We start from the raw sequence: 14,569 nt of genomic DNA on the forward strand, positions 1-14,569 counted from the left end.
ACAACAGAACATTAGAATGAATGAATCAAAATCAGATGTTGATTTAAGTGACTATCTAGGTAATGTCCCTATCTTCAGTTAGCACGGAAGTTCTAACTAAACATAAAATTGCAGTTAAATGTGTAGAAAAAGCAATATTATCTTTAAAAAAATAAAACTTCAACTGAATGGGATGAAATAACCTCCAGAGTAATTAAAACAGTTCCTAGTATACTATGAAGACCCCAATCCATAACAATTAATCAGTCATTTGAAGAAATATGTTTCGTAGGTGCTCTAAAGGCTGTTATTCAAGAATGGTCATCCCGATCAGCAGTTCACTTCCCAAACTTTACAAAAGTATTTGAAAAAAATTTATAGCACAATCTAATGTTGGCATATCAGACTAGCTTTGTGACTGGACTGAAGAGTTTCTAGCAACTAGAACACAACATGTCATTTTCAATGAAAAGATATATTCAGACATAGAAATAACTTTGAGCATACTCCACGGGGGTGTTACAGTGTATTCCTTCTCACAACATATGCAAATGGCCAAAAGGATAATGTTGGAAGTTCCATAATGGTGTTGTGGACAGAGATGTTGTATTGCTAGAAAACTGTAGAGATGATTAGATGGTTGATTTCGGGGAAGGGACCAAACCGTGAGGTCACCGGTCCATGATCTAGGATGGCAGAAATATGGGAGGAACAACACAAACAGCACAGGCCAGTCAAGGGGAAGGGATAATCGTGCAAAACGTACGGGCAGCAGGAAGAGGAAAGAACAGGAGAGGGGTGGGTGGAAATGGGAAGAGCAGTGGTGCCCCAGAAACGATACACACGATGGGGCACCTGCACTGCCACCGAACTGTCCCAACATCCACACCGTATTACACCAGGGTGTATAGGCGGACAAGGAAGAAAAATTCCCTTATTTCCCGGTTAAAAATACACTTTCTCCAAGGTGAAAACACACTTTTTCCGTGTAAAGTGACAGTAAATTTTCCCTTATTAATCCTTTATACATGGGCGTAGAATTTCCCAGCACTTTAGAAAATGAAACGCAGAGAAAAAGACACTTTTTGGAAATATCTCTTATGTGCACCAACATGTGCATTGCCTATTTTGGTATTACGAAAGTATACACTGGAATTCCACCAAATACCACATGTTACTTTCCGAATCATTGAAATCAAGAGTCCAATTTATTTCCGTAAGCCAGTCATGCTCATGTCATGTGATCTCAGCAGCCGATGACAGCGGATATTCAGAGCATAGGACATGTGATGTAGTCAGTCAACAGCAACATCACTGTTACATAGCATGAACATACAAACAGGGAACGTTAATAGTTTAAACTAATATATATAGTGTTGCTACAAGAAAAGCAAAGCTTTAATGTATAATATTGGTCTCTAAGGTTAATCAGCTGCAAGAGAAGCTCAGATTTCGCATATAATGTTGATCTTATTTGCGCGTGTTACACTTTAAGATATATCACACAAATGTGCCAGCAAAATTTTTAATAATGACATAAACGTCTGATCAGGGTTCGAAATTCTTCTAAATGGCTCGTCATCAAAGAGCTGATGTTTAAATGAGATTCAAACGCTCTGTGATTTAAGAAATTCATGGTACATTCTCGCACATAATTCAACTAACATAAAAGTATATTTACTTTGAAAGTAACGCTTTTCAAACCACCATTCACGATATTTTCCCGCAACCTATTAGAAATAGGTTCGTTTCAGCAGTTGCCAGAGAGCGCAGAAACAGGCAACATCGTGCTTGCGCAGCTACCATGACGCAGGAAGCCCTTATGTATGTACGTGAAAAACATTAAAAGATCATACATTATGCCACAAAAGAAACAAGACCTCAGAGAATACTCCAAGAGCATCAGAATTTCGTGAACCATACTAAAATGTGTACATTTAAAGTGCATACTTAAAGTGCATATTCGTATGTCCAGATTCCCAATGAAGTAGACCTCAACTTGATATTAAGCTTTTCAGTGTGGTTTTCGGGATGTAAATTTTCTTGGAGCACCAGTACTGTATTATATCATGTTTGGTTCTTTATTATGGCATAATGCCATACGTGCTAGAAGATGAAAATGTGCACTTGAAATGCATTAAAAGTTTCGTTTCAAATACATTGACTGCCTCACTTGATAAGGTTGATAAAAATCAAATTTCTTTAGCAAACAGACAAAAATAACTTCATTGTTCTGCAAGGTGATTAATGCTTGACAGTCAGAAAAGTCAAATAAAATAAAATCTAAAACGAATGACATATTTTAGCCTGCTGTAATTATGTGAATGTATTTTAATTCACTTGATAGCACCCTGCCACAGATGTCTGTTTTGTTTTCATTTGACGTGAGAGTAAATGAAGGGGAAACAGCAAAATCACTAAATGTAAACATGGATCACGTGGAGACTACCCACTATAACTCTGACTGCTCTGCGCAACAGCCTCGGATCTACGATATTTGTGAAACGGGTCAATTCTAAGAAAATCGAATTTTCAAAAATACATTCATCTTGTAGCGCACATCTTTCTGAAAAGTCTGAAACATAAAACATATATGTTCAAGGAAATGTAAGACATGTTACTTGGTGTCAAAGTGCAGTGCCACGCCTCTTCACAAAGCATTCTTCTAACGCATATCACTGTATTTCGCTATGTGGAATTGAAACGTGTATATTTTGTAATGGATGCCATCAATCTATATTCAGGACAGTGCGAATTGAAATGTCCTGTCATGCCTCTCCTGCTCCCAGTCGGCCGGTTTGACATCCTGCCTCCCCCCCCCCCCCCCCCTCTTTAAAAAAAAAAAAAAAATCTTGAAATAAATAGCAGATGGGATTATTTGTAATCGGCAGAACAGGAACTCTTCAGAAAATTTGCACTCTTTATTAGCTAATAACTTGCTGTTGTGTGTGACATAAACTGAAATATGTAATACATAAAACCAATAAAGAAAAAAAGAAAAGAGACAAGCAAGAAAGTACACATTTCTTCAATCCTTAGCTCCTAGCATTTCTCTCTCTCTAATCTTGCTACACCTTTACACGGTATGCTTTCCTTTCTGCAAAAGAATCTATTACCTCGAAGCTCGTCAAACGTTTCGCTACATGAAAATTCAAAATGTCGTTATCTAATACGGAAAAAGCTGTTAACACAAATAATACCTAAGACTGGTGTGGTTTCTTGATCTGACTACGTCTATTATGTCACTGTCTGCTAGATAAAACAAAATATGCCTTTCTAATATTGGAGCAATTTTGTAAGACACACCAAATAAACGAGACTATTTTGGCACAAATGGTCATTTTTATAATATGACAAAATATAGTTTACGAAGTGCCAATATCAAATGCCTATTAGGCCTACTACAAGCAAAAGGCTTTATATTAGAAAATAGTTTCACATTTCATTCATACGCACCAGATTCTCAAACTGAGATCGAAAAGTAGTATAAAGAAATTTTTATATAAATTTGGAATCTTCTTATTCTTCCATAATTTGTGTGATGTCCCCGTTTCTTCTCCTTCCTCGTTCTAACAAACAATCTTGTCATCACCAATTCTGCAGCTATTCCTGCCATTGTCAAAATTTGTTCGCCGAGTAATTTCACTAACCCTGCCAGAATCACAGGTTTAGTATCCCACGTTTGTTTTCCAGTTAGGCACTATTACACATTCGTACAACACGTTTTCCGCGTTACTTCCAGAATAGAACTGAAGTGGCTGCTAGCCTGGGACTGTACAACTGGTCCTTACTAGTGTGGCGATCTGGCCAAACATTTTCTGTCAAAATTTCATTTTCTTGCATACACTGAGAAGATAGTACGAAATATTTCTCACCTGTTATTCCTGTCAGTCGTTTATTTCCATTATGGTAGTCTGAATCTATGGATTTCACTAGTAATTATAACAACGCTGATCATTCGCAAACCCAATCAACCACATAATCAGACAGCGATTGGCATTCATCCATTCAGCTTTACTCCCTTCATCTCGTGTAGCCCTGTCCCCTTTTGTTTGCAGAACGTTTATTTCTAGATGCGACGAGGGTTCTCCTGACAGACATCACGTATACTACGCACACTTTCAAAAATCAACTATGATTTATTCAGACATCAACTTAAAATGTGTTAAAAAATGTTCAAAAAGCCACAGGGAAGCGTTTCAAAATCATATGAATAATCGTTAGACAAACGTGTGCTGGATGCTAAGCGCTTTGTGAAACAACTATTTTTTTCCCTCGAGAATATGAACTTGGCGCCCCCTTTCCCCCGGTAGCATCTAGCTGCTTGCTGCAACTGCTTGCACAGCCAATAGCCACATTCCTGTAGCCAGAAGCGGCAGAAACTACTGCTCAAACGTGACTCAACTGCGCATGCGCATGAGCCTACTCATAACTGCTAAAACAAAATCTAATGTAAACAGTTGTGACTTCACGCTCATCGGAGGCAATTTGTTGTTATGAAGCATTGCATAGTCTTTCTAGAGCCTTTGACACATTTTGCTGTTGGCAGATGCTTGCATGAGCACTGTGTGTTGTCGTATATGGCGCATTTCCTTTGAAATTTAAGTTATTTTTGTTTTTCTCTCTCTTTAATTTTTATTGTTGAAGTATTATTCCGCAGTACGGGGATACAGTAATATCTTAGATTCCAGTAATGTCTTTAGGATACACTCCATACACACTTTTACGACATGCTTCATTAATAATAACACCAACAGAACGCAGAGACACCATTTGTCAACTGCACACTTCAAGAACTTCTAGTTAAACAAGTGTGAGTAGACAATTGTTGGTATACGAGGGAAGACAACAATCAGACTTGTATAGGCTTGCAGATGCAATTGTTAGCCTGCTGAAACAATTACCACAGCATTGTTTCGACAAATAATCATTACCTAGTATAATGTGGTGTGTTACATTATGCAATTAGTATACTTTATTTAATTAGCCTACCAGATATCACAGATGTTAAAAAACGTATTTTTGACTCGTGTTTGTAATATTTTTTCCATAACTTCCAATTGAATCTCAAAGTTGGAATTTATACTGAAGTTTGATATCATAAAGGTCTATTAACTGTGAAATTTTCAGATTTTTATCTGGTCCCCCAACACAGATATTGCAGGCCACAAAATGGAAAAATTAAAAAAAAAAATACAGTTTTTAAAATAATGTATTTTTTAAAGTGTACGCTGCTCACCACTGATACTCTGTAACTATACTATACAGTGTAGTAGCAGAAAAAATATTAAACTTGAGAAATTAATGTTTCTTTGGAAAACTACTGTTCAAAAATTGAGTTTTTTTTAATTTGTGGCTGATAACTTTGTACTATTAAAAATATATTAAAGAATACATTCAGCTAAGTGATAATGATGTTAATTTGTAGTACAAAGTGCGTTAAACTAAATGCATTTTATCTGAAAGGCGTAGGACAATCCACTACTGAATAATTGTACAAAATGTAGATAGTCGCTAATACGAAAAAACGCATGCGGCCCGGAACAAATACAGAGGCCATTTCAAAATCATAAACAATAAATTTTTTTAAAAAATATTTTTGTGGCTACTAAACATTGGGGAATTTACCCACAAAATATAAAATTTTTCTGAGATGGTCAAGCCACCAGTGCTGGACCACTTGATATGGATCGACCCATAGGTCCAAATGAGAATAGGGGTGCAACGAGTTGAAAAGGAACGTGAGTGCTCCTGTGTTAAGGCAGAAGAGGTTAAGTTGATTGAGAAGGTCGAGTGCACCTCTCTGATAGGGGATGGTGTGCATTAAAGTCACCGAGTAGCAGAAATGGTTGCAGTAGCTGCTCAGTAAGCTGGAGGAAGTCTGCCCTGGTGACATCGAATGGTGGAGGGATATGAACGATACAAAGGTAAAATGTCAAGTGAGGAAGGAAAAGGCGAACTGCAACAGCTTGAAGATGGGTAGACAGGGAGGAAGAGTTGACTGTGAACGTCATCCCATATGAGCACCACAACTCCTCCACAAGATGGAATGCCAACCTCGAGGGGTCACGGTCATGAGGACACAGTTTTGTATCCTGAAGGCAGAGTGAAAGTGGACACTGTGATTCTAAAAGCATCCTTAAATCCTCTTTGTTCGATCGAAGGCCACGAACATTCCATTGGAGGAGAGTCATCGTGAGGGAAGAGGCGTCACCTCAGCAGCTGCCAAGAGCCAGTTTGTGAATACTTGCTGCTACAGGGGACAGAGGCAGGAGGATCCTGCTCCATGAGGTGCACAGAAGTGTCGGCTTTCTTGTGCTGTCGGCCTGCGGAATCCAACGCAGAGAAACGGTCGGTGGTGCGTACCGGCGACACTGAGGCCAGCTGGGTGGAGGCATAATGTGCCAACATCGCCGAAGAGGACCTTTGAGTCAGCGAAGGAGAAGACCATTTGCCTTTGTTGGACTTCTTTGAGCCTTTCCTGTTAGCAGAGGAAGACTCAGGTGTTGGTTGGATGGAGGGACATAGGAAGTCTTCACACGAGTACCCCTTCTGTCCTTTTTGGCCTGGCGGTTGTGGAGCTGGTGACTTAGCCCTGTGAGGTGAGTGTTGGATGGCTAGTTGCACAGCTGGACGAGGGATGGTGATGCCACCATGACACTGGGTGATTTCACAATCTCAGAGCTGAATTTGAGGTCACATGTCAGTGTGGTCATGTCCTTCATGGAGCAAGATGTAGCAAGTGTGGTGTCACCGCCAGACACCACACTTGCTAGGTGGTAGCCTTTAAATCGGCCGCGGTCCGTTAGTATACGTCGGACCCGCGTGTCGCCACTGTCAGTGATTGCAGATCGAGCGCCGCCACACGGCAGGTCTAGAGAGACATCCTAGCACTAGCCCCAGTTGTACAGCCGACTTTGCTAGCGAAGCTACACTGACAAATACGCTCTCATTTGCCGAGACGATAGTTAGCATAGCCTTCAGCTACGTCATTTGCTACGACCTAGCAAGGCGCCATTACCAGTTTATATTGAGATTGTTATAAAGCCTGTACCGTCAGACCGATGTTCTCCAATTATGGATTAAAGTTAAGTATTCCAAGAGCTTCGTACTTTATTTAGTAGACTCATCTCCTTTAACTGTTCCAGACCTCACGCCAGTCTGCGTGAGCTTATAGCGTGCATTTCGGCCTCCTCTAGCAACACGGTGGTGGCTCTTCTGCCAACACTACAGCAAGAACAGTAACATAAGTGCTAGATGGTGGAACGTAGGGTTTGCAACTAGCCAATAACTTGCAAGTGACAGGGTAAGGAACTTTTTCCTTCACCCGGATCTCCTGGACAGCCAACTCATCAAGATACACAGGACAATCTCGAGACGAGGCGACATGGTCACCATTGCAGTTGATACAGCGGGGAGAAGGAAATGGACACTCGCCCTTTTGTGCATCCCTACCACAGGTTACACATGTGGCCGGGTGTTGACAAGACATTTGAGTGTGGTTGATGACACTGTTAGCAGTGCATCAGGTTCAGAATGTACAATCGGATGTTCATAACCTCATAGCCTACCTTGATCTTGGATGGAAGCACCACTCTATCAAAGGTGAGAAAAATAGTGCGAATGTGGGCACTAAGGAGGCATCCGATGGATGAAAATGACACCCTGATCAGAGCGGTATGCTTGGATTTTGGCCTTGGTCAGACTGTCAAGCAGCCTATTGTACATAACACTACAGGAAGAGTTCTATGGGCATCGACACAAACAGGACAAAGTGGCAAGCAGTATCATCTGCTGGCCAGTCTGATGGTGGCCATACATGTTGACAGACAGCTCGTTAGTTGTCACACTGGTGGAAGAAAGTGGCACAGAGGCTGCAGTTTAGTTGGTAGATTGTGTGGCTGCTCTCACAGGGGCCCTGCCTTTGAGGGGGAAGGAACAGGCATGCGATCTACAAACGAAGCTGCAGCAATTGTGGTGCTTTACACAATGCTGCACCTAGCAGCCCTATCCTGTCCCCAACACATCCCTGCACACTCCCATAGGCTGCACTAGCATTTCCTATGCAACTCATCCTTACCCCACTATCCACTTCAGCTAGAAAATGTCAGACACGGTTGCAGTCAGGGCCTAGTGTGTATGGTGTTTTCTACTTCTGAAGCTGGACTTTGTACAAAACAGGATGAATACGCGGACAAGGAAAAAACTCCTGGATTTTTCCTGGATGTCCCGGTTAAAAATACACTTTCTCCCAGATGAAAATACACTTTTTCTGTGATAAGCGACAGTATACTTTCCCTCAGAACTATAAAACGTATCAATCCTTATCAAGGGTTAAGGTTTTATGCACACGCTTGAACTTCACGGCACATTAGTAAATGACCGCGAGCGAAAAAAAGAGAGATATTTGATGTGCAGCAACAAGTACGCTGCATATTTTCATATTACAAAAGTATAAATTCGAATTCCACCAAACACAGTACATTAGTTTCCGAAGTGTTGAAATCGAGATTGCAATGCCCTTTTGTAAGTCAATCATAGCTCATGTCATGTGATCTCGCCAGCCAATGAAAGCAGATATTCAGAGCATAGAACATGTGATGTAGTCAGTCAACAGCAACATGATTGCTAAGTAGTGTGAACACACATGTAGAAAAAGTTAATGGTTTAAATTAATGTACAAGCATGGCTACAACAAAAGCTACGCTTTCACATATAATACTGATCTCAAAGATCGATAAGTCACCAGAAAAGCTAAGCTTTCAGGTATAAATTGGTCTTTTTTATGTGTGTTACACTTTTAGATACATCACACAAATGTGCCAGTAAAATTTTAAATAATGACATAAATGTCCGGTCTTCTGGGCTAAAAATTCTTCTAAGTGGCGGTCCTCAAAATGTTGAGTTTTAAATGAGAGTCAAACACACTGTGTTTTATGAAATTCATCACACATTTTCATATGCAACATAATTCATCTTGCGTAAAAGGAAATTTACGTTTTTTAAACCACCATTCACAATATTTTCCCGCAAGCTATTAGAAACAGGTTCGTTTCAGCAGTTGCCATTGACCACCATAAAACAGTCATTACTGTGTGTGTGCAGCTACGATGACATACGAAGCCGTTATATTTGTATGTTTAAAGCATTAAGAGATCTTACATTATGTCATAAAAGAAACAGGACTTCAGATGGTATTCCAAGAACATCAAAATTTCATGACCATACTAACATACATAATACCGCTTAAAATGCACAGTTGTATGTCCAGATTCACAATGAAGAAGGCTCCAACGTGATATTTAGCTTATAAGTGTAGTTTTCAGGATATAAATTTTCTTGGAGTACCAGTACTGCATTATCTCATTTGTGGTTGTTTTTTATGGCATAAGGCAATATGTGCCAGAAGATGAAAACATGCGCTTGAAATCCAGCAAACAGTTGAAACTAGCCAATAGTCTGCAATGAAACACTTCATTTCAAATAAATGGACTGCCTCAATGGAAAAGATTAATAACAGCCAAATGTCTTTAGCAAACCAATGAAAGTAACTTCATCGTTCTGAAAGGCGATTAATGCTTGACTTTCGCCTAGGGAGGATAAAAAAAAAAAAAAAAAAAAAAAAAACTAATAACGTATTTCTGACTTCCATAATTATGTGAATGTATTTTAAATCAATTGGTGGCTCTCAGCCACAAAAATCCGTTTTGTTTTCATTTGATGTGAGAGCTGTAAACAAAGAGGAAACAACAAAATCACTGAATGTACACACTGTGTGCCAGAAAAATTTTTCAGGTAGCATCTGGCTGCTTGCTACAGACGATACAGCCACACTTCAAGTAGCCAGAAGCCGGAGGGAGAATGTACTGTTCACACGCGACTCAACTGTGCAGGCGCGTGAGTCTGCTGGTAACTGCTCTAACGAAGCTATTGTAAACGGTTGTGATGTCACACTCATCACAAGCAGTTTGTTGTTATGAAGTATTACATAGTCTTTCGTCCTAATTCCATTAACGCATTTTGCTGTTGGCAGACGCTTGCATGTGCAGTGTGTTTTGTTGTAAATGGAACATTTCCTTTGCAACTTAAGTTTTACTTTTTTTCCCTCTCATTTATGTTGTATTGCTGCAGTATAATTCTGCAGTAATATTCTTTGTTAGACTATCAGTTCTTAGCAGTCAAAATTCCAAAAATTTAACCAAAAACTAAAACACTGAAAAATTCTCAGAATTCTAAAATATTCCCATGTTTTTCCCAGTTTTCTGCTGGATGAAAAAATTCTTGGGTTTTTCCCGGATTTCCCAGAGCGTATACACCCTGGCAAAAGCTTAAATATTTGTAGCATTATTTTTCACAGTGCTTGTCTGTGTTTCAATACCTTCTCTATGTGGTGAGTAGCACTCTATCCTTTCCATGTCATTATAACAATATTCTGAGAAGGAAAGTTGCTACTCACCATGTAGTGGACATGCTGAGTCGCAGATAGGCACAACAAAAATATTTTCACACTTAATGCTTTTGGCCAGTGGCCTTTGTCAACACACACACACACACACACACACACACACACACACACACACACACACACACACACACAGCTCACACACAGGACTACTGTCTCAGGCAACTGCTGCAAGCAGCAGCAGTGCCTGATGGGGATGGCGATTGGTTGGGGGAGAGGAGGAGGTATATAATACAGCTGGCGGAGTCCTTCCACCAGGTAATCCTTGCGGTTCAGAACAACAGTGGTGGAGCCTTTGTCCGCGTATAGGATTATGATGTTGGGATTAGTTTTTAGATGGTGGACTGCAGTTCTTTCTGCGGATGAAAGGTTAGTCTGCATGCTGAGGGATTTGGGCAATGATGATGAGGCAAGGTTTGAGGTTAAGAAACTCTGGAAAGTTAACAGGGGGTGGTTTGGAGGCAGTGGGGGTGGATCACAGTTGGATGGAGGAGCAAACTGAGTTAGGCAAGGTTCAGTATTGGTCTTTGGTTGAGTCCGATGGGTAGGGTTGGTGGTGAAAAAGTGTTTCCACTATAGGGACTGGAAGAAAGATAGAAGATCTTTAACAAGTCCTGCATAAATGAATTTGGGAGTGGGGCAATAGGTGAGGCCTTTGGAAAGGCCTGATATTTCTGTGGGCTAAGGCTTCTGGAGGAAAGGTTCATGACTGTGTTGCGGGTCTGTTTAGGTTCTGGATTCTGCGTGGTGGTGGGAGGGAGTTTTGGAGGGTGAGGTAAGTGTAGTAGGTCTGCGAGACAGGGTTTGTCAGTTATGAGGGAGCATGGGGGAGGTTGGGAGTATGGAGGTAGTTGTAGAGGTGGTGGACAGTGGCATTCCAAGGTGGGAGTAGCAAGTGTGCAGGATGGAGACCTTTTTGAGGTGGCATCATGCATGTTGCCCAAGTTCCTGCAGGGCAAGAGTTTCAATGTGTGTTGTGGGTTCCAGGAATTTGGGATTGCATAGCAGGAGAATTTTGCGGATGGAGAGAAGGTACTGCAAGGAGGTTTTGGCTTGGTTGATATAGTTTTGCAGGACTATGTTGGTGAGGGCTAAGGATTGGCAAAATTTGAACAGATGGATGTCATTGAGAAAAGCCACTGGCCAAAAGCTTTATGTGTGAAAATCTTTTTGTTGTGCCTATTTGTGACTCATCATCTCTGCTATATGCTCAGTAACAACTTTTCTTCTCAGAATATTGTTACAGTCCATCCTAGATTTTCCACTGTTTGATTCTTTCCATGTCATTGTTAGTCCATCCTGAACTTTCCACTGCTTAAATAATAATAATAATAATAATAATAATAATAATAATAATAATATCCATTAGTTTAGATTATATAAATTAATTACCTGTGTATTAATGCTTTTGGTTTCATGTTGTGCAGATAAGCTACACCATTAGCACACTGCAATGCCCAGCTCATAGCATGGCCTGCAGTATATTTAGGTAACGGTCGACAGTGAAGAACTGTAAAAATAAAATATATACATATATACTAAAACTACCTTAAACTGGATGTGTCAATTTAACTTTTTATGCTATGCCAAAGCTAAGGCTCAGAATAAATTCCCTACCAATGTTTCAGGGTGCAATAGCATTGGAATATATAAAACTTGACTGCTCTGTCAACCACTGCACATAAACAAGGTTACTTGTAGTGTGGCATTTCACTGCAAGACACAATAGTTCAATCAATACGAAAGCAAAATCTTATTTGCTGAATTGTCACAAAAGGAAAAAAAGAATGCTTTGACATTTTTATTCTATGAAAAGTGAGCTAACAAATTAAAATCAGCTTTTCTGTTAGTTACTGATCACACTAACAAATAAACGCAGAAGGCAAAGATGGCTGGCATGCTAATTTCTATCTTCCAAAACAAATTTAACTGAGAAGATGATCCCACAATTTCTCCCCTAAGAATAAGATACGTCCCAAAGTAGGAAACCAGAAGTGCAGCAGCCTACAAGTTTATGAATAGTGCATGTGAAAAACTGAGAACAAATATTCATGTTATGACATCTGTACAGCTTGACATCTAAACAAGAGACTGGACAGGTGGAGCTCCTCAACAAACTACTAGAAACTTCACATTCGTAAGTTAAGACACTCCACACAAACGTTTTGGCAAACTTTTTCTACTTTCTAGGCTTATATGATTGTTCGTTAGCAAATTCCTTTTATTTTGGAAAGCTTGCTTTGCCAAGGCTATTCTTCTCTTTATATCTGTGATACATTTATTGTCGTCAGTGATTGTGCTCCCCAAACAACAGAAGTTCTCAACCTGCTCTAGAATATCATCTTCTAGTTTAATATTAACTTTGCCATTTTCTTTTGTCTTCCCTACTACCATAGTTTTAGTTTTCTTCTTACTTATTTTTAGATTAAATTCTCTTAGGATTTCGCAAATTTTATCAACATAAACTCCATTTCCTTTACTGAGTCAGCAAGTTCTACTATATCGTGTGCAAAATGGATACAGTGTATTCGTTCCCCATTAATTTTAATTCCTTTGGCTATTCTTTTACATTTTTCAATGGTTTTTTCAATAAATAAGTTGAACAAGTATGGTGATAATGGGCATCCTTGTCTTACTCCCCTACTTATTTTTGCTTTCTTCTTCACACCATTCACTTCTATTTCTGCTTCCTGCCTTTTATATAGGTCCCTTTATTTCCTTTATTGTTCAGAATAACAATTTCCAATTAATCATGTCAAATGCTTTTTGTAAATCTATAAAGGTCAAGTAGGTATTCCTATTAACTCCAATTCATCTTTCTAATATCATCCTCAGAGCTAGTATTGCCTCTCTAGTTCCTTTTCTGGATCTGAAACCAAATTGGTCTTCTCCTAGATTTGCCTCAATTTTCTTTTTTATTCGATTTTTTATTATGTTTAACATTATTTTGGAAATGTGGGATAGTAAGGAGATAGTTCTATAGTTCACACAGTCCAGAGCATTTCCTTTTTTTTTGGGATTATTACTGTTTTGCTGTTAAGCAAATCTGTAGGTGGTTCTTTTCCATCTTCATAATACTCTTTAATAAGTTTATATAAGTACTCTCTTGTTGATTCTCCAATTTCCTTCAGTATTTCTGCTGGGATGTTATCTGTCCCTGTCACTTTGCCATTACTTAGATCATTCAAGGCACTGTTGAATTCCTCTTTAGATATGGGTGGCCCTATCATGTCGATATCCACACTGCTCTCTTCTTCCAGAATTTCTCCCTCATTAGCAATACCTTCTCTTTCATATAGTTCCTCAATATATTCTTTCCATCTTTCGCATACATCCTCTAATTCGAAAAGTAGGTCACTGTTTTTATTCTTGCCCATATTTGTTTTTGTTCTTGGCTTTATCTGCATTGATTTAATTTTAGAGTAGGCTCTATCAATTCGATCTCCACTTAGATCTTGTAGAATTTCTTTATGTTTGTCATGCTTGCACTTTCTTTTTCAAATCAACATTTCTGTGTAATTGCATTTCTTACTCTTTTGTACTTACCAAAATTTTTTTACCTCAGCCTGTTTCGTTCTTCAATGAGGTCTAGTATTTCCTTGGTCATCCACAGTTTCCTCAGTTCTAGTTTCCTTAATCTCACTAGTTCTTTAGCAGTTACTTCTACAGTCTCTTTGAATCCTTCCCATCCTTATCTGTTACCTATCAGGTTATCGGTCAATTATTTCATGTCCGCAGTTACTTGTTTTTCCTTAATTTTTTCTACAAACCATCTGTGTTCGTTAGTTCTTTTATATTTCTTAAATCTGCTACTATAGTCTGCTATCACTAGAACATGGTCACTGTCTATATCATATGCAGGTATGAGTGGCTAGACTTTATTTGATTTATAAATTTCTTCTTGACTAGGATATAATCTATCTGATACCTTTTGCCATCTGCTGGACTTTTCCATGTATATCTTCTTCTCTTGGGCATTTCAAAACACGTGTTGGTGACTATCATCTCATACTGTTCACAGAAATCTAGCAACCTTTCTCCTCTAGCATTCATTTTTCCTAGCCCGAACTTGCCATTCCATAATCCTTTGTTATCTTCACCAATCGATGCATTGAAATCACCAATAAT

The 14,569-nt window shown here is 39.2% G+C and overlaps 1 protein-coding gene across 1 annotated transcript in view; it reads right to left on the reverse strand.

Moving 5' to 3' along the window:
• LOC126140954 (mitogen-activated protein kinase kinase kinase 7-like) overlaps positions 1 to 14,569 on the reverse strand; it is a gene marked incomplete at its 3' end in the record, with an annotated part of 91,889 nt that overhangs the window by 58,534 nt on the left and 18,786 nt on the right. Inside the window, exon 3 of the mRNA XM_049915241.1 lies at positions 11,834 to 11,951. Within this exon, the coding sequence (XP_049771198.1) occupies positions 11,834 to 11,951 (118 nt within the window). The remainder of the gene's footprint in view (positions 1 to 11,833; positions 11,952 to 14,569) is intronic.

This window comes from Schistocerca cancellata, unplaced genomic scaffold (genome assembly GCF_023864275.1).
Source record: "Schistocerca cancellata isolate TAMUIC-IGC-003103 unplaced genomic scaffold, iqSchCanc2.1 HiC_scaffold_708, whole genome shotgun sequence".
In the NCBI taxonomy this organism is placed as follows: Eukaryota; Metazoa; Arthropoda; class Insecta; order Orthoptera; family Acrididae; genus Schistocerca; species Schistocerca cancellata.